General features: G+C 42.4%; 1 protein-coding gene and 2 non-coding genes across 4 annotated transcripts; 2 read left to right on the plus strand and 1 right to left on the minus strand.

The window, feature by feature from the left end:
* Positions 1 to 3,024: 3,024 nt before the first annotated feature.
* LOC136427581 (uncharacterized) lies at positions 3,025 to 15,958 on the minus strand. 2 transcript variants are annotated; one of them, XM_066416543.1, is made up of 13 exons: positions 14,921 to 15,958; positions 12,606 to 12,832; positions 11,690 to 11,808; positions 10,612 to 10,737; positions 9,938 to 10,149; positions 9,572 to 9,660; positions 8,492 to 8,621; positions 7,565 to 7,632; positions 6,649 to 6,880; positions 5,742 to 6,029; positions 5,086 to 5,346; positions 4,280 to 4,424; positions 3,025 to 3,765 (listed from the first exon to the last, which is right to left on the minus strand). In XM_066416543.1, the coding sequence occupies exons 1-13, from the start codon at positions 15,814 to 15,816 to the stop codon at positions 3,601 to 3,603; spliced, it is 2,958 nt and encodes a 985-aa protein (XP_066272640.1). In that variant the 5' UTR covers positions 15,817 to 15,958; the 3' UTR covers positions 3,025 to 3,600. The 2 variants fall into 2 exon arrangements, with proteins under 2 accessions (XP_066272640.1, XP_066272639.1); XM_066416542.1 differs by having other exon boundaries at positions 8,492 to 8,624.
* Positions 7,264 to 7,347, plus strand: Trnal-cag (transfer RNA leucine (anticodon CAG)). Its single transcript has one exon. It is a non-coding gene; the product is annotated as a tRNA-Leu (tRNA).
* Positions 9,316 to 9,399, plus strand: Trnal-cag (transfer RNA leucine (anticodon CAG)). The gene has a single exon. It is a non-coding gene; the product is annotated as a tRNA-Leu (tRNA).
* Positions 15,959 to 20,674: the final 4,716 nt, after the last annotated feature.

Consider the following 20,674-nt stretch of genomic DNA (forward strand, 5'->3'; position numbering starts at 1 on the left):
TTCGTAATGAAGCTATAGGAAATGCACCGATGTCATTCATTCTCTGCTGAGCACATCTACCCTAGATCATTTGAAAAAATTGCCAACTACCAGTTGGCATACAATACCTTTTTATGGCAATTAAAAACGGCACTTAGCTAGACCCCCTAAATAGGCACTTTCCAGCTGAAAGTGATCGACCGAATTACCGCCAATGTCCGGCTGTGGACGTCCGACCTGCCGAACTTTACCTTCCGTTAATTTCTTCCGTTACAAACAAGCTTTCATCAGTTTGACGCTTGATATCAGCTGGCCTAGCTAAAAGGGATTTTTACACCGATATAGACACATGACATGTACATGCAGCCGTTCATTTTTTGGGGCAACGGACTCTTTTAGGGGCAAATAGTACCCACTCGGAGTATACATAAATGAGACCTTAAACATTTTTGAACCTTAGAAAAAAAGTTCCGCTACCTGATTGGCCGACACCTATAATTTACGTAGAAAATGTTCTAAAATTCGACTCGACCATTGCGGGACATCAGGCGCAAAAAATAGGGTGAAATCTTCTCTTTAAAAAAAACATAACTAGAGCCCCTTTGATTAATCTCCAAGCAGATCTATAACGTTAGGTTGCTAAGACCGTATCAAACTGGCAGAGGAAGTACGTTTTGCAACCCAAGCTAAACAAGCTCCTTCTTCCAGTTGGATACGGTCTTTGCAATCCATTGGGCCTGCTTGGAGACTACCTTTGATTACTCTTTCAGGCTCCAAACAGCAGATGATCGATTCCTCTCACTATCTCTATAGTGTTTCCTACCGCAGCCACCTCTAACATGCCAAGATTCCACACAAAAATCCCACCAAGAAAGGAGTTTCAATGGTTCTAAACCTTTTATTTGGCGTCAACTGTTGAGTCAAGCATTTAATCATAGTACTGAAGTGCCGGCTAGTAATCCGTGACGGTACTGCAACCTCGAAACTTTCGACAGTCCCAAGATTGCTGTTTCGCCGCGAATCACTAGTCGGCGCTGCAGTACCGTGACTAAACGCTTGATGTTCAGTTTTAGCTGTAATCATACAAAGCTTTATTCTAACCTTTACCAAATTGGTATGTTACTGGTTTGATATTATCTTAGGCCATGACAAGTAAAATTCATAGATGAGATCCTCTGCGGACGGCTAATTTGATTGGTTTTTTTTTTTTTCAAAAGGAGGTAAAAGGTTATAAAAAAGCAATGTGGGAGCAGATGTCATCCATTTATGAATTTACGTGCTCTGGTCCTGGTACCACTAATTAAGATTAAGAGTAACATATTCCTTGAATCGGTCCCTCAGGCTCGAAACAGCAGACAGACGATCCTCCAATTATCTCTATAGTGTTTTTTACCATAGCCACTTCCAATCTGCCCAGATTTCACAAAAAAATCCCATCAAGAAAGGATTTTCAATGGTTTAAAACCTTGTTTTTATTTGGCGTCAACTCTTGAGTTTCCCTCAAGCTTTTAATCATGGTACTGAAGTGCCGGCTAGTGATCCGTGACGGTACTGCAACCTTGAAACTTTCGTTGTGTGTAATGCATAAATGGTAGAATATTTCGTTTAAATATATGATGTTTGTGGGAACTTTTTACAACTTCATTCCTACCAGAAAGAAACGTTTCTTTCAACTGTGAAATTCGCTGTGATTGGTAGAGGGAAACGAGGTGTTCGCGGTGGCTTTAAGCTTGCGGTAGCGCTATAGTCACACACTGTAAAGTAATGAAAACCTCGGTTTCCGTGATTCGGTCGCCGCAAAAATCGGGATCGTAAGACCACGGCGAAGATTTAGATAAGTACAGTATGCAGTCTGTATTTCAAATAGGTTGATATTAACTGAGGGCTAGACCAACAATTTAGAAGCCATAATTGAATAATGTGTTCTTTGTATGGCCTCCTACGTAGCTTCAGCAGCAGTGTATTACCAAAGGGACGCTTGTGCCGAGCATAATGTTTTGCAACCAACCATAGGACGCCTAACTTCGAATTCCTGCAGTTTTAGCCAACATTGCTAGGTGACGCTGTTGATCCATGAGAATGAAGTTTGGTGATAGTGTCGTCGACAGCAGATAAATGCAGTTCAAGTATTGATTGCCTGGCGAAGCTTTAGATCCAGGAAGGTATGCACTAAGGTGCTACTGCAAAAAACATTTCACTTCTAACAAACGAGTCGTAAGTTCCTTACTTTCAAACTAAAGTCCCGATCATCCAGAATTGGTGCCTGTCCTTGCATGGTGCTTAACACTTGGTGCTTTAATTCACACACGAAACCCAGATAAAATTACACAGATATTGACACAAACACACATACGTAACATTTTTCCTTGGTGCTGAATACTGCTTCAATTCACACACAACCTCATTCACGACCTCATTCCTTGCCAAATAATATAGAACTTTTGAGTAGCATATAATTTTTTCAGTCGGCATGTTTGAATTATTTCAGACGATTCTCTTTCCTACCTCAAAAATAGCACAAGTTCTTCAAAGTCTTATTCATCTTAGCAAAGAAGGCCCGAAAATATCAAGGTCTTGAAAAAGATAATGATTGTTACAATCAGACGAGATCAAACTATGTCAACGATTACTTTTTTCGAACACGTGGATATTTTCTACTGTAACGTACTGATAGTACAAGACAACCAGAAATGAACACGACATGGAGTTCAGCAAGTGTGATTTTAATTCTAGTGTACACACATCTTCATACTGTCATTATGCTTTCTGGCAAACGTTGTTTTTTCTTCTTACATTTTTACCTGCACCATTTTGTAGGTTCCGTTGCTTTGTATGTTAGTGGATATCATTACTTGAGAAGCTCTGCCTAGATCTGTATTATATTTGGGTAGGTGTCACAAAAAAAAGGGCAAATTCGATTATTGGAGCCCTATATATAGCGGCTTTTTTTGTGCTGCAGTGGAGCGCCTGTGTTTAAATATGCTTATTACTCAATTTCATAATACTTTACATCAAAACCTACTTTCTTTTCCTTGTATTTCGTCATTTCTTTGTTCTTCTCTATTCAGTTAGACCCCCGTTCCACAGAGTCGATTCTGGGCAAGTCCGATTCTTCGTGTTGTCAAGTGCGATTCAAAGATCCTAGTTCTGGTTCGTCGATGAAGGTTAGACATCCAGGCGATAAGACACACCAAAATAACAGTTACTCAAGCAATGCTAATAATTATGACAGTTCTGGTTGTTTGTTGGTTTGGTTTGTCTTGCATACTCGCTGAGTAAACCGCCTCAACGCGTAACACATCAGGTCTGTACTGAACAGTACAAGCTGCATATCCGGAAATGTTTGTTTTTTTCAATACCCCTCTTTTCGATAAGCATGGTGGGTTCTTTTACGTGCTCAAAGTGTGGCTCTCTTCAAACAACCTCCATTTAACCGAAGCTAGGTACTCATTTTCACCTGAGTGAAGTGGGGAAAGTCGTGTAAAGTGCCTTTCCCAAGGGCACAACGTTTGAAGATTGAAGACGTCAACGAGACAAATCAGAGGATCCCGGATTTGAACCAAGAACCCCTAGGCACTGGGCCAAGCACCCTGCCACTGCGCCACCGCAACGCCACAATATCTAGATGGCCGTTTCCGAGGCCATGATGTCCCAGATCTGCCTTTCGGTCTGCTGTGTCTGGTGAGGAGCCATCATGACATGTCCGAGGTCCCACGGACTGGTCAGCAACTCGACGGTCAGGCAGAACCCGGTCAGCTGGGACAGAATGTGGCCATCTGCCAACACCTGTAAATAGGGGAGAGAGAGAGACAGTTGTCAGTTAGCTAGTTGCTTTTTTCGTGAGATCGAAGCACATTAAGAGGAAAAATAATACAGTAGGCTCTGGCCTGAGGCGTTGCCAAAAAAGAATGCCATCTGCCAACACATTTTGTAGTAGTAGAGAGAGTCAGCGGTCAGTTGATTGCTTTTTGTGGGATCGAAGCAGACTAATAGAAAAAAGTACAGTAGGCTCCGACCTGAGGCGTTGCCAAAAATCATGCCATCTGCTTGTAGTAAGGGAGGTAGTCATTGGTCAGTTAATTGCTTTTCTGTGAGATCGAAGCACCTTAATAGAAAGAGTACAGTAGGCTCTGACCTGGGGCGTCGCCAAAAAGTATGTCATGCTCGCTCATTAATCATTCTAATGTATTTGCCCCTAAAAAAACTACCTGACAGGAAGGTCAGAGTGTTTTGGACAGTCGGCCGGAGCCTATTGTCTGAGGCCTATTGTCTGAGGCTATACATGTAACGTTTTACGTACCGTCCAGTGCTGACCCTCCCTCTTGGACGGGGAGCAGACAACAACAGGTGTTCCGGGATCACCCTTGTCGTCCTTCACCGTCAGGACGTAGTTTGTGGCCTTGTTGACGATCGCGCCCGTGATGTAGTACCACATCTGACTGTCGCTGTATTGAGAAGTGTTGGTTGGAGTGTTGATTGAATTAGAAAGAGGACTGTGGGCGAACCAATCACAGCACAGGAAAGACAAAAATCATTACCAAATGCATTTACAAGATGAGTATCATGTCCCATCTCTTCTAGTATTGACTGTCGCTGTTTTGAGGAGACGGGCGGAGGGTATATTGATTAGATTAGCAAGAGGACTATGAATGAACCAATCACAGCACAGGAAAAACTGCGGACGAAAAATCTTTACCGAATGCATTCACAAGATCATTATCACAGTGCGTATGGCACCAGTGACGCTAAAACACAACAGTTCCTGATGACGTAGGACGTTTGTACGAAGGATTATTATGGAATATAGAACCTTACATCACACTTCCAGCTCTTGATTCCTGCCACCAGGTAATCTAATCAAAATCCGTCCAAAAACTATTTTGAGAAGCAAACAAACAGTATGATAACTTGTAATTGTATGCAATCACGATGCCTCAGCATTCTTGTATTTTAGTGTCATTGGTGTAACAAGCACTTTAAGTACCGTCCCTTCTCAAACCTCACCTGCGCTGTATTGAGAAGTGTTGATTAAATTAACAAGAGGACTATGGACGAACCAATCACAGCACAGGAAAGATAGTGGACGAAATCCTCAAAGGATCTCACCTGCGCTCCTGTCTCTCCGCCATCACTACATTGGCGCCGTGTTTGAACTTCCGACTGCCGGCTGAGGGAGACCGACTACCGTCCCCACCCCCCGGGACCCAGGTATCACCACATCCCGGGGGTAGGATGTCCAGGGCGTGGCCTGTGGATCTGCAGACGATGCTGAAGTAGCTGTCCTCAAGCCACTTCCCCGTCAGGTGCGGCACACATGTGTTGGGCCCCACAGCCGGGTGGTCGTCTTCCTCGTCTTCAACTTTCAAACTGATGACAGGCGAAATGTGCAGTTAGATACTTTTTGTTACATTTACATGTCAAAAATTGAAGAAAAAACTGTAGGACGCTTGCGATAGCACTAAAAATTAATCTGTGTTGGTACACAATATTATGGAAAAACGTTGTTTTACAAGAAAGGATTTCACAAAAAAGGATTGAACTTATTGAACCGGGACGGGGGCTGCTACAGACTACTTTAACCTTTGACCCCTTGCTAACATTACACTTTCAAAGGGAGACATGTTCTGAACAACTGGGTGCTTGGTTATCGTGAAGAATATCACCGAACTGGTCGCAAAATTAGTTGAGTCCAACCTTTCTGGTAAAAAAAAAAGTTCAGCTTATTTCCACAACACTGTTATGATATTAAAAGTAGGAAATACCTTGACAGTATCTCAGACGATCGCAATCTTTCTGAAACTTCTCGCAAATGAAACAGTGGTTGTTTGTTGAAAACTTGGTCATCGTCTTCTTCTCCAGATTCGTCTTCTACTTGTGTTTCCAGCCGTTGCTGTTGCTGGGGGAGTTGTACCCTGTAACCTCCCAGAAGGTACCGGATGTGGTCGTGTCCCCTCGGGGCCATGAGGGGTTGGGGAGGGGTTAGGTCTGCTGCAGTTGCCGGGAGAGAACAGCGTCTGGTGGTGATCCGTTGCCTTGGCGACAGCAGCGTTCTACAAGGCAAATGGAAGAATGTCACCTTTCTTAAGCAGGTAATGCTGTCATCCTTTACTGAGAGGTGAAGCATGACGCTTTTTCTAGCAGCTAGTTGCCCAATGTAGCATCGCTACGGCTCACGTTTTTGGCCAATCACACCAGGTCAACCTTACTCTTCTAAATAAGTGTGTTGGGTTGTTATATGTGCTAGGGCTAATTCATGAAGCTACACAAGGATTTTAGCTTTACGTCCCCATCCAGAAGGACTAAAGCAATCCCCGAACGCCGTGCCCGAACGGGTTCTAACCTCACCCTTCAGTCATTATGAATTTCATCCGTTGTAAATTCTGGGTAAATTTTGTCTTTGTCAAATGAAGAAGCAGCAACTGTAAATGTCAAAGTTGCTGCAAGTTCAAGCTCAATTGGTCTATGGCAGTGTTCTTTCTTAAATAACTTAACAACGTTTGAAATTAGATGTATAGCAGAGTTGGAAATGAAAGATCACGCTGAAAAATTAAAATAAACATGCTCATTCTTCTGTGCTACACAACCCCCAATTGTTAAACAATTGTATCGAGCAAATTCAAGATGTTATATTTTTACTTTAGAAAAAGGAGAGGCAAAGAAGCAACTAACGCCCAATCCGTGGCGGGGTCCTTATTGACGGGAGATGGCATGGTGTGCAGTCTATCGTCTGACAGCGTAACCATGGTGACGGCTGAAGTACTCTCTGTGGGCTGGAGTGTTCTTGGCGGTGAAACATGGCTAGTGACGTCATCTAAGGTCACGGCTGGCCACGCGTCAGGTTGATGGTTTGAGGGGCTTTTTGGAGTCCAAAAATCTGTCAGACTGTAATTTGTTTCTTCAGCTGAAAATTGAAAAATACTTAAATGTCAAAACAATTATCCTTATGTCATAACAAGATATACATGTATAATCAAGACATAAGCAATAACTAGTAGCTATATAGAATCTATAGAACTCTAACTACATGTAATAGAATTTCTTATAAGCTCTTTCGTAGATTCGAGTACGCATGTGCAGTGTCAAAGGTGAAGGCCCCTGGCTTGTAAACCGTTCTCGTCTCGACATTGTCTCGATTGCATAAGAATGTTTTTGTTTACGTCTCTGAGGTCTTCACCTTTTACACTACACATGCGTACTCGAACCTACGAAAGTGCTTATTGATCCTGTATCAATATTATGCAAATCCGATACAATACGTTTACAGTCTACCCGTTGCGCAACCAAGTCAGGATGGCCGAGCGGTCTAAGGCGCTGCGTTCAGGTCGCAGTCTGGTTCTCCAGGCGTGGGTTCGAATCCCACTTCTGACAAAGTGTTTTTTCTTCGTTCAACAAATCACATACAATGTCTAATGTAATAGAAATTATACCAATTCAAGAGCCCGACGTGCAGCTACAGTCTTTCAACGTGATTCTATTTGACAGCCCGGCACCGATCGATTTTACGCGATTAATTATACAGTATAAAGCCATGTATCTTTCGCGTTCTATGTCGCTATGGGCCTTCGTAATGAGAGTTTTCGCACACCTGTATTTCCTTGGGTGTCATCCGCTTTGTCTTCTCGCCCTAGCGGAATGATGTCAGGTGGATGACAACTACAATAAAAACATATAATGTGCAAGACATCAGACACTGTTTGTTTTCACATGAACAAATAAAAGTATGATGTGATAGGCGGCATCATAGGCCCATATTTCCTTTAGCTCGGTGCACAACTACTTCCGTCAATAGCAATGCACCAACACTTTACTTTTTTCCAATTCGTAAAAAGATGTCGATAAGGAATTTGAAGAGACTGAATTTGCAGGTACAGGTAACGTAACAGGTAGTGCTGCGTACCGGTACTGTACCTTAAAAATTGATTAGGTACAGGACGGGTCCAAAATACCAAATCATCAAGTACCGGTACTGTACCGATAAAAATTTACACCAAGTATGTGCTTATTTTGTGACTGATCTCCTAACCTCATGGCCTCATGCAACACCAAACGTGACCAAAATGACACCATGGAACAGCGTTACTAATATGCAACAGATCATTGTTTATTTATGCTTCTGTCATTATTGAAGAAGTTCAGAAAAACATATGTTAATTTTTCAAATTCTTCAGGTACAGGTACAGGTCCGGACCTGTACCTAAACCTCTGTACCTGTACCTGATGTTACATTTAGGTACGCAGCACTAGTTACAGCGGTTTAAGTGCAGATCTTGGCCATGTCTAACAAATCATTTGTATAAACACGTACGTAGCAAACCATCTTTTAGTGGTGAATTGTATGATGATTTACATATTCCAAACACTAAAACAAGACTGTCAACTAGCTTTACTAATTCTTAAGTGTAGACATGTCAGCTTTGAGACAGGATATGGTGCTAACAATTAACAATATACAGGTACAAGTATAGTAACAAGTACACAGCCCTACTAGACGAGGTAAAGAAATAGAACGTACGTGTTTGTTTCGAAGACTGCGATGATATCTTTCTCTGAAGACGGCAACATCTCTCCTTCGTCGATATCTTCATCTATGACGTCATCCTTTCTCGTAGGTTCCACCTCTTTACGCTCGCTAACGATGGGACCTGCTAGACAACAACGAAAGTACAGATAAATGCAAATTTACTAAATTACGAACATCTTCTGATACAATCTAAACTTCTTTTCCAACACTAAGGTATTCACGGATCAAATTTTCAACGACCACTGTCGCCTTCTTCAGGATCAATAATGACCAACCACTTCCGAACGTAAAGTCGCGAGAGTTACAGACACGTGACTTTATTGACACGTGTCTTCACGGATACGTGACGTCCGCAATTGGTCAAACGTGCCAGGAAGTTTATAACGCCCACTGTCTCTGTTTAGTGATGACTGGAGTGCCCTGATGTATATAGCCTCATTTGTACCTCTCAGAAAGTAGTCCTGTTCAGTGTCCAGTATATAAAGTCACGAACGCGTGTCTGTAACTCTCGCAAGTTTACGTTCGGAAGTGATTGCTTATTATTGATCCTGAAGAAGGCAACAGTGGTCGTTACAATTTTTTTCCGTGAATGCCTTAGTGTTGGAAGAAAGTTTAGCATTGTATTATGATTACTACCAACACAGATGAGCTTCCATGATAATCTTCTGGTGACGATTGGCATACGACAATTGTAGTTGTTAATATGGAAAGGGAGTCTTTTTTTTTACAGTGATACTTGCAGTGACTGCTATGTGTTTTATTCATCCCTTCGGATAGGGACATAAAGCCAGTAGCGCTGTCTGATTTAACATGAAGTCAGGATGGCCGAGCGGTCTAAGGCGCTGCGTTCAGGTCGCAGTCTGGTTCTCCAGGCGTGGGTTCGAATCCCACTTCTGACAAAGATATATTTTTCTCAATATTTCTTTCATCAAGGAGAACTGCTGGGTTCTTCAGCGCATCGAATCCCACTTCTGGCAAAGATATATTTTTCTCAATATTTACGAGTTATCTACCACTGGACGACGCACACTACTACATTGCACTAGTATCGAAAAAGCGCCCAGTACTTACCAATGGGAGAGGTGGACACATCTCTGCAGAACACCTCATTGGTTTGTTTCTTGTGAGGAGGGGACAACATGGCTGACAGAGAATCTAATCTGTGGTACAAATGGTAAAAAAGGATACTCTATATCTTCATGATTTGACCAGAAAGTTTACAAGATGTATACCGGCCGTGTGAAAATATACTTTTGAAAACGCTTGGTTTCACGAATAGAACGAGATGTGATTGATACAAGATTACGCCCGAAAACAAACAAACAAATAGACAGACAGAACAAACAATATGGCTCCCGCAAACAAGCTTAAAAACAACATGGTGGCGCCCATGTTGCCGAACATAGATAAAATAGACTAGTATGATGTAACACACACCTGTGTGGGTCGCCTTCCACAATTTTCTTGTAAGCATCAACGTCTCTTTTCAGCGCCAAGTTCACGTTGTGGCTGTTGATGTGCTGCTCGATCATCTCGTCTCGAAGTCTCGCAAGATTTTTCTCCAGTTCGGAAATTGTGGTTTCGTACTTCTCCGACTGCGCATGCCGACTGCTCTCGGCCTCCCGAAGTTTTTCCTGAATCTTTTCATTCTTGAAAATCAAAAGAAATACTCGACGTTATGCTGCTTGATTAGCAACAGCTTTGTAGAATATCTAGATTGAAATTTTCAAAGCGCTAATTGACAACGACATTCAGACTAGTTTGAAAAATCGAGACGGGGGATACCATAAACTTTTTGGAACATTTTCTCCACTGCTTATCGAATCACGTGTTCTATCTGCATTAAGTGACGTCATAGAGGTAGTAGTTTTTTTATTCCTTGACAATTTTAATCTCATTCGCAGGCTCCTAGAAGCGTCGATGTTTATTTGGAGGGGGCTCCTCCGAGATTAAAGAACCTAGCCCATGTTCTACCCCCCCCCCCCCTCTCCCGAGAAAAAGTCCTAGAAGTCTTACGAGAAGGCTAGACAATTTAAGACTGCTACTGTTCAAATTTCGAACTTTCAACATTTGAATATGGAATAGTTTTATCAAGAAAAAGCATGTCTTACCTGGACTTTAAGTTCGCGCTTCTCTTTTTTCAGTGAATCCACCTCAGCCCTATGTTTTCTGATCTTGGCCGTCGCGTCTTCCAGTTTCTTATGATTGACGTTGACCGTGGACGACAGTGTATCCATCTGTAGGGTTAATCACATTAAGAATGCATCATAGCTGACATGAGTCTTCACCATGGGTCAGGGAACTCTTGAAATTAGTCCTGTGGAAAGTCTGAGGGGCGGGGGTTCGAACCCCGTTCGGGCACGGTTGTGATTGAGGGATGGTATTTGTCATTTCGGATGGGGACGTGAAGCCGGCGGCGCGCTAAATTCCGTCTCACGGTCGTCACCTACTTTATATGGATTAGCACGCTCTGGCCATACCGTGATGTTTCGTGGCATGGTTGCTAAGGGAATAGGCTTTAGGCTTTTTGACTACGGTTCGGCCCTTTTTGTTCGTTAATCTTTTTTTTGCCATCTATCACGATACTGTCTTACATTTTCAATTGAAATGGTGCTTTTTATATGTTTTCGCTTCTTGTTAGCCCCCAAAAAACTATGAAATGTTCGGATGTGGTATCGACCGGTCAACAATATGGCGACGACCGCTTCAAATGGCAACGACCGTTTGTTCACGCGAGAGGGGCGCGCTCGCCGGTGTCAAGTCAAATTTCTGGGCTTGCCAAATACGTGAGAGGTCAGCTACTTGCAGTAGACGTGAGAGGAGTACTCTTAGTGCAAAACATTCGTAGGACGTGGTAATGTTTCAAGCATAAGACTAACCCTAACCATAACTCGAACTCTAGCCCAAAACCCCTTCCCCAATCCTAATCCTAGCCCTAATATTAATGCTAATCCTGCATGTAAATCTTGCCCTACCCCCATCGACTGCCCTGTCCTAACTTCACACAAGTACAGTACCTGACCTCTCACGTATTTTAGCAGCTCAAGGATTTGGCGTCATACAGCGTATGGCTGCGCTTCAGCGTTCAAAAAAGTTCATTTTGTTGTGAACAACAACAATGGGCACAAAATAGATTTGTGTTATACATTTTTTTAATCACAAAAGACATGAATCACACATCATATTTACCTGTGACTTGTAGAAGGCCTCTGTCTCCTGTATTTTCTGCTGCGCCATGACGTCATATTCCTCCCGAATCTCTTGTAAAGCGTCAGCCATGTCCGCCGCAAACTTGTCATAGTTCCCACCTATAACAACAACAAGAGTTATGTACATTTGAGAAAAGACCATGTGCACATGAGCATTACATGTCTAGAACACGACATATCAAAACAGGAAGTTCTGCTGTATTACCTTCTAAAGTCGTTAGGTGGCCAATAATCTCTCATTTTTATTTTGCACACCAACATACTAAAGAGAGAGAGGGAGACCCGAAAGCATGAAGGAAAAGGTAAAGCAGTTATCCTCAGTTGAGGTGAAGCATGTGGTTTTTCAATGCAGCTAGAACTAGCTTCGCTACGGCTTGCGTTTTTGTCCAAGCACAACGGGTCACCCCAATTCTTCTCGATATGTGTGTTGGGTTCTTTTACGTGCGAGGTTTGACGCCGGATGCTATCGCCTGAAGCTCCCCAAATACACTAGGCCACCATCCAAAAGAGGGCCTGCATGCCTCTTTTACGTAGATCGTAATCGGCCGTTTTAATTTTACGTAGAGCGTTGCCGACCACTCCATAATTTAGCGTAGAGCGTAGGGAGACTTTTCTGAATTTAGCGTAGAGCGTAGGGAGGCTTTCTGAATTTAGCGTATTACGTTACCGGCCCACCGAATTTAGCGTAGAGCGTTGTCGGGACCCCCCCCCCCCCCCCCCCCCATGCAGGCCCTCCCAAAAGGATGAACAGCAACAAAAGGGACAGATTACGTGGAAAAACACAATAGTTACACTATCGTTCAGAGCGTCCAGGTGTTCAAAAATGCCATTGTGTCGCTCGGACAAAGTATTCAATGAAAACACAAAACGTTCCTGACGTAATAATTGCTCCTAACCTGTCCCATTCTCAACGGGTTGAAGAGATTCGCGGAGGTGGTTTCTGGCGTCTTTCAGCTCTTCCCTCAGCTTGGCCACCTCCCCTTCAAAGTTCTGCACAGAGTCTTGCAGACGCCGGACTTTCAGCTGCGCTTCCTGTGTCTCCCGCCTGGCGTCGTACAAATCCCTTTCTCTCTCCAGTAGTTTCGCCTCGCACTCTTTTCGACAGCTTTCTTCTTCCTCCCATCTGTAAAATTTGAATCGAAAGAAAGATCGTTTTAGAATATCGATGTACACAGTACTGTCTTCACAATGTACGAATGGCGAGAGTTATAGGGCTAGCAGAAAGAGAAAAACGCGTGAACACTAGAGAGACGTTAAAACAAGCCCGACCTACACACATCTGCTTGGAGATGACAGGCTTCTCACACGTTGCAAGCTCCAATCAGATGCAGGGTGCGACTCGGTGTTTTACACGTATTTTTTTTAAGGTTTTCAGTTTTATACGTCTTTCTTGGGGGAAGACGAAGATGCGGACCACTAGAAATATGAAACTGAAACGCGTAAAATCCACCGTAAAACAATGAGTCGGACTTCACATCTGCTTGGAGATTGATAAGCTATAGGCTTACTCTAATTGCGGTTTCTGACAGCATTATTTCTAAAGGACAGTGGCGGTTTTTACGATCATAATGATAAATACGTACGCTTTGTGTTTTCTTTGCAGGCTATATATTGAACAGGTGTCCTCTGTACGGACATACAGAGCCACGCCCAAAAAATAACTCCAGGTATATTTTGTAGCACAATATATGACCTCGAGTTCTGTGTATGTGTGTTTATCTAAGAATATCTTCTTTTTTTCAAGTCGAAATATTTATTGGTAATGCATGTTGATATATCTTTTAATGTACATGTATCTCCCTCGGCTCAATAGGCACTGATGTCCCTTGTCTGCACCAAATATGGACGACGGTGACCTCACGTTAGAGTGCCTGTATGGGGGTTTCGTCAACGCTTTACGCTAAATTCCGGAGGACCGCCTACGTATTACACTAAATCCAGGAAAACAATTACGCAACATTTGGCCATCTCACTACGAATTATGGGGATAAAAGAACTTCTCTTTCGATTTACACGAAATTAAGATAGCACGACGTAGGGAAAGGGGGCATGTAGGACCCCCCCCCCCTTTCATAGCCTCTCACAACGGTGGTCTCTGTCGTCTGGTGACAAAACATAAACATGATTTCCCATACACAGACCGAAATCCTTTGAGACCTCTTTTGTTATGCATGTCGCCCACATGACAATTCCCCAGCGTCTAGCAATAAAGGCACTACCATTTTCCCACGTGGCCGTCAGTGGTTTTCACAAGGCAAGCACCTGGTTGTGTATTGTTCTGTGGTATCGTTTAATGTCTGAGTCTCTTGAAAAACGTTGCCATACCACCTGCACACATGCCATACTAACTACGCTGGCTGTAGGTGTATTAATTCTACCATGGTAGTTTCGGGCCACCATAGGGTTTCATTGGGCAGGGCAAGGAGGGGGGGGTAACCTTCCCTGATTCTAGATCTCTTAGGTAATTTTTCCTTTTTTTGCCGACGGGCTCTATGCAACGACATATGTAACGTGCCGACACATTGTCAACGGCCTTGGAATGAATTTGTAGATTACTGCCGAATAGAAACAAACAACCGACTCGACCGTATTCCCCACCTGAAATTGAAAATTTACCCTATCACATTGGACGGAGCTAAGTGACATACAAACATTATCCGATCCCTGAAAGAACAAGCTGGCAAAAATACAATGACCTTTACAGCTTGTACTCTCCAAGCAGAGGAGTGGGTCCGGCTGGTTTCTAATGTTTTTAGGCGTCTTTGTCGGGCTTTCTACTTTGTCATGTTTTTTTTTTTTTCTCACCATGCACCCAAACGTTAGGTTGGTGAGACAAAACAAACATGACAAAGTAGAAAGCCCGACAAAAACGCGTAAAAACACGTCACTCGGCCGGACCCACACCTCTGCTTGGAGAATATACAGCTGGCAAACTTGTCGGGTGAGATACTTTTCTGCTGTACTACGCCGGCTTAACACACAAAAGTGGGACACGTTGTATGATACAGTAGTAGCTTTATGTTACCTTCAAGCGGTGAGAAAATTAAAAAGCGGTATAAGTCTGACCCAACAAAAGGTTCTTTGGTTGTGATGACTAATGTCTGCCTTCCTCTGAAATAATGAGCTGACGAACATGTAAACTCGGTAAAAAAAACGCCCGCGGCGTTCTCATATACAACTGAATAGAACACATAATGCTAGGAAATCTTACCTCGTTTTGTATTCCTGTGCGGCAGCTTCCCACCTGCTTATAGTTAATTCCAAACTTTCTCTGACTTCGGGCATTAGTCTTCCCCTCTTTAAGGTGCTGAATTTCACCCTCTGTTCGCCTTCTTCCCAACTGTCAAACATGTGAGAAATTTCTTCTCCGTCTAATGTTGATGTGTCTTGAAGATGGGTCTGTAAGACTCTATTCTTGTCTTCTAAGATACGGATTCTTTCGGATAGGCGACGGTTAAGTCTCTCAAGTTCTTCTTTGTCCTGAAAGTTGTCGGGGTTTGTAGGTTGTTGTATGGAACCCTCTGGAACGGGAACGGTGTGTCTTCGGTGGAAGGGGCTACTTAGTTCCGCATCGTCTTGGTTGGACTCCACTCCGGAGTCTTGGCTGCTTGTCTTAGAATGAGCCGTGTGTCTCCGGTAGAAATCACGCCTTGAAGGGTCGTAGGTGACGTAGTAGAGGTCTGTGGTTGTCTCTGAAGACACGGTGTGGTTACTCCTGGGCTCGGCGGAGTCAGTGAGGCCAGACACCGGCATGTCTGTAGTCGGTACCTGGTAATTATGGGGATGGCTTTTCGGCGACCCCCTTCGGGGTTGACTGTCTGTCGTCGGCACATTACGCGTGTCTGTCGGTTGTCGCAGTCTCGAAGAAATCTCACCAAGTCTGTCGGCGAATTTTGGTTTGCGGCCGCGGTGTTGTTCCGAGCGAGGATAGAGATCGCGATCTCGCTCGGTTTGGAGATCGCCCGTCGGTGGATCTCCCGTGTAATAGCTTCCGTAAACATCACAGGTGTCCTCGGTCCAAACCGGCTCGGCTCGAAACGTGTCCATGGCGGTCTTTCTCCTAGCCGAGGGTGGGTCCCAAGAATCTCTTTTCCTTTCCCTATCCATTCCCAGCGCACAAAAAAACGGGAACCCGGCTGAAAACCTGAAAACAGATGTTTGCTGCGAGATCCTTTCACAGTTTCTGTCTCCCTTTGTGTAACACTATTGTTGTGAATCCGGCCTAATAGCAGGTGAGTGTTTGTTATGACATCATCACCGCAGGGAGGGCAGCAAAACGAATAAAAAAGGTAATAAAATATTCCATACATCAAATCAAAGATATTCCATTTTATTGCCATACTATACACACACTTGTAAACATTTTACAAACTATCACAATATGTACAATGGTTAAACTAAATGAGGGGATTTGTTGGAGTTTATTTTGTTTCCACGTTTTGCTGCGCTCACGGAATGTTGAGGTGGCGGGGGCGACATACCTGACATGCTACTCAGCAGCGTGGCTTGGACAGCCGTCCGGCCACTCGGACCCTCACGCCCACTGACCACCTGCAAATAGGGACGTCCAGCAAACTGACCCCCATTGTCCTGGAGAGACCTTTTAAATTCTAATCCCAAGAATTTCAAGCAAACTATACAGAAACTAGGGCGTAAATTTAGTACAGATGGTATCGTGTAGTCTATCCTCATTTGTCAAGGACAAAGACAACCAACATGTCCCAAATGTTTTAACTGTTTGAAAAAAGATGGATCTTTTTAGACGATCCCCTAACAAGCCTTCAGTTCCTGTATGCATTAGAAGCGGCTATTGTCCCTGTGCAAGGGAACATGACAAATCCTTTTGGAGGACCTTTCAACACGAGTTTACTTTGTGTCAAAGTCTGAGCTGTTGTGAATCAATAACGAGTGTGTATACAGGATAGCATGGCCATATATGGGAACGAAAAATTGAAAACATAGTGAATTGTTGATGTCGTGACTTTATATGGAATTAAAAGACTAAGTTATGCTTCTAGATTTCATATTTGTATTTTTAAGTGACTATGTTGGAACCGCTACCAAAAGCATAATATTTTGTATTCAGATCGTTGCAAATATTACACAAAATTTGCTCGTATGAATAGTATCTATGGAGTCTCGGTGTTTATTACCTCAATAACAACGGATGTGTTGTAATTAGTGGGTGTGTCTGTTTGTTTGTTTGTCCTCGTGTGTGTCCGCAGTTCTGAAATTGGCATTTGAATGCTAGACACATCGGGGACACTGACAGGAAGTTAGGTCAAAGGTGCCAGAAAGGTCTCAGAAAGGTGGCAGGAAGAACCGTTGGCCTGGGTTCAGGATGAGGGCACCTCAGCGCGAGTGAGTGAGTGAGTGAGTGAGTGAGTGTGAGTGAGTGAGTGGGTGAGTGGGTGAGTGGGTGAGTGAGTGAGTGTGAGTGAGTGGGTGAGTGAGTGAGTGAGTGAGTGAGTGAGTGAGTGAGTGAGTGAGTGAGTGAGTGAATGGGAAGGTCGGACTTGTGAAGTCGCCGGAAATACAGTTCATAGTTGGTAAAACTTGTTCTGTCCTGTTTATAGAGTGTCAGACAAAGATTCAGTCATTTAATCACATAACAAACGATCGGGAAATTTGAGTTTCAATCCCACTTCTTTACGAATCAATCATAAACAACGTACATGTACATTGATAACAGACGCTACAAGGACATACATAATGACACAAATGTCACAAGAAGTCATCGCCCTATAATCAAAAATACACAAATGAAAAACAAACACAATATTAATATAAGATAAGTGTGAGGTTTCAAGTCACTTTTCCGAACAATCCCTGCATTGTATGCATAGGAAAATAAATCAAAGAATGTCTAGACGTTAGAAATTCTTCCAATGATTGTAAAAGCTAATGAGCCCATACTATACACTCTTGTATCAGGTAGATTATCCTTATGGAACTGTAGTTAAGTACCAATAGATGCCATACTTTGTACCTTGTACAATTGTTGTGCAATATAGTTAGATAGATACTTTCTTTACATATTTTAATATAGAATTGGCATTGCATAACAATTCCCAGGGAATATGCAACGCCATTTTGGGGTATGAACGTGACGAAATCAGACAAGCTGCAACTTTGTTTGCATCCAGCCACGTACAAATGTACTTGTTTCTATTCATCCGCGCTAACGAAACATAATGATTCTTATGACCTTGGTGCAGTTTGACCTTTTCTTAAATGATTGGAAAACGAATTAACGATGCAAATTCCCCAAGATGATGTCACTTACATTTTTTTTATCCTGCATGTTGTCAGTTTTGCCATAAACATTTTACATTGAATTCTACGCACTCAAAGTCCATGTGTCTGAAATTCCATTTCGTTTGACATCATTCCATTTCAATGGATACCCATGAATCAACTATCGCAACTGAGGTGGTTTTCAAAGAGCCCTGCGGCATGCAAAAATAAGACATAGAATAATAAATAGCAAAATGTAACGTTGGGTAACATAAATTCGGGATTTTTCCGATAATGGTTGACTGAAATCAATCTAGCAGAACAATAAACCATCCTTTTTTTTCTATTATTCTGTCAGTATCATGTACTATCTTTGCACTAATCATATATATGGTAGATTTTGTCTCTAGTCGTGCTGACACCATAATATTTCAACTTGTAACTACCGTCCGCCGCACGCACAATGACGGTGCTGTCGGACAGGGGTGAACATTAATTCGGGAGAGAAGATTCGTCTTGAATATCTTACCGCTAATTACATTTTATACAGCAGCTATTCGTTCCATCCTTGGCTTGAGGAGAGTGCTATGGATATAGACGTGTCCAAGTAAAAAAAATACACGAAAAAACGGCCGTACCGCACACATCAGGCCTCCGGGAACAACCCGTGTGTTGAGTCGGTAGAACGTTACTCAAAGTCGATCCCCACCGTCATGGAAATTTGTACATTATTCATCAGGGCGTTAGCTGGATGCCGTAGAAATGGTAATACTACTATGTCCATGTGTTTCTGCTTGTGCTAAGAGCAAACTTTGAGGAAAATATCGCCATCAGTCCACTATCACACACAACATTTGGACAAAAAAGTGTTCCTCGCAAACGTTTGTCGTCTGCCGAATAGCAGGATTCTGGGTAACGAATATGGCGGCGGGAAAATTCACCGTAGTGCCGTAGCCATTGGTTGTAGCAACAAAGAGGCGTTTTGATGATTAATCACACTTAGAGTCCAGTTGTAGGTTAGCAAAAGAGATTCTAATAAGTTGTATTGTAAATAATTGTGTTGAGCAGGAAGCGGATGTGACATTTGTCTTCATGATAAACCAGCGAACAACTATGTAGAATAATTCTCCCACGAAGCCCTCAGACTATGACAATAAGGGACGGAGAGTTTTTGACGTAGCCAACTTCTAATGCATGGTTATCGAAGCTTTTCAGACAGTGTTTTGAATACGTTAGTCTGTCAAGTTTGCATTTCTAGCGGTATTACTGATGTTGCATCTAGCACATATCCCTAAATACCCCGTTTTCGAAAAATCCCGAATTTAAGTACCCCGCGAATTTATGTTACCCAACGTTAAGCCGGACAAAAGTACAAAGTAACCTAAGATCATTAATGGTGAAAGTACATCAATGTGATAATGCAAAGTAATGGGATACATGAAACAAAAAAATGTACTGTAAATGCAGAAATATTCGCGGTGATTTTATGTTCGCGGTTTTCGCGGCAAACTCTTTACCGCGTGTGACTGTAGTGCTACTTTTGCTTCAAGCGCGAACTCAAAACCACCGCGAACACTCAATTTCCTCCCTACCGCGAAATTAAAACCCCGCGACCATTTCTGCATTTACAAATGGAAATTATGTAAATAATTAATAGAAAAAGAAATTTTCTCCTGGAACAAACAGCGCATAATTAAACCATTATATATATATATATATATGTATATATATGTATATATATGTATATATATTATTGCTGAGTTTATATATACAACACTTATGCTTTTTAGATACACTTCATCAACTTATCGAATATCAGAACATCATAGGTAACAACAACATAGGGAAGTCTAATGCCAACATGAAATCATCTGTTGGTACGTTCCAAATGATAACGTTACTCTAATGTTACATTGATTCAATATTCATATTTATATCAATTATTGTAAGCAAGTGCGGATATATATATACGGTGCAGTGCGGTACATTCATCTCACCATTCTTAATGTGCAATATTGTTGTGCAATATAAGCTCTAGTTGACGATTTTAACCGTTGTATATTGAATGTAATTCAGTGTTTCACTGCGAAATTTCAATAAATATATTTTGAATCTTGAATCATTCCCTGCTATCGTCAAGACCTTGGCCAAAAACGTAAACAGCAACATGTCAAATTAGACATCACATATAGACACGTTATGTATACAGTATTTACATATTTTATGATGTTATCATACTATATACCCAGTACTATAAGCCGACAGTGCAAAAAGTAAGCTTACTTAACACGTTAAATACCGTTCGGTGGGTTTAGCGGTGACGTACACACAAAGGCAAGCGTCAACGTACAGGTATATGCACTTACGTCTCGACGTTTCTGACAATAGAAATGTTAGGTTTGAAATCGTAGACAGGAAATATCAACCCGTTCCAATGAGAGGAATTTGATGAATTTTCAGTTTTCAGTACAGCCTGATTTTTGTCATGTGCTTAGAACGACTGTTAAACACTGGGTGCATAAATTTATACAGGTCTCTAGGAAACCCTTTTCACTTATTACACAGTAAACGTTTCCAATCTTCAGATTACAGAGGTATTCTTTCAGCCGGAAAAGTTGACCGCTTCGTGATCTAAGAAAGCGATGTTCCTATCTTATATATGCTGCTTGTTAGCTAGGTAGGTTTTTGGTAGTCCTAAGCAAGTAACTAACCTTAAATTGTCATTCAT

This window comes from Branchiostoma lanceolatum, chromosome 2 (genome assembly GCF_035083965.1).
Source record: "Branchiostoma lanceolatum isolate klBraLanc5 chromosome 2, klBraLanc5.hap2, whole genome shotgun sequence".
In the NCBI taxonomy this organism is placed as follows: Eukaryota; Metazoa; Chordata; class Leptocardii; order Amphioxiformes; family Branchiostomatidae; genus Branchiostoma; species Branchiostoma lanceolatum.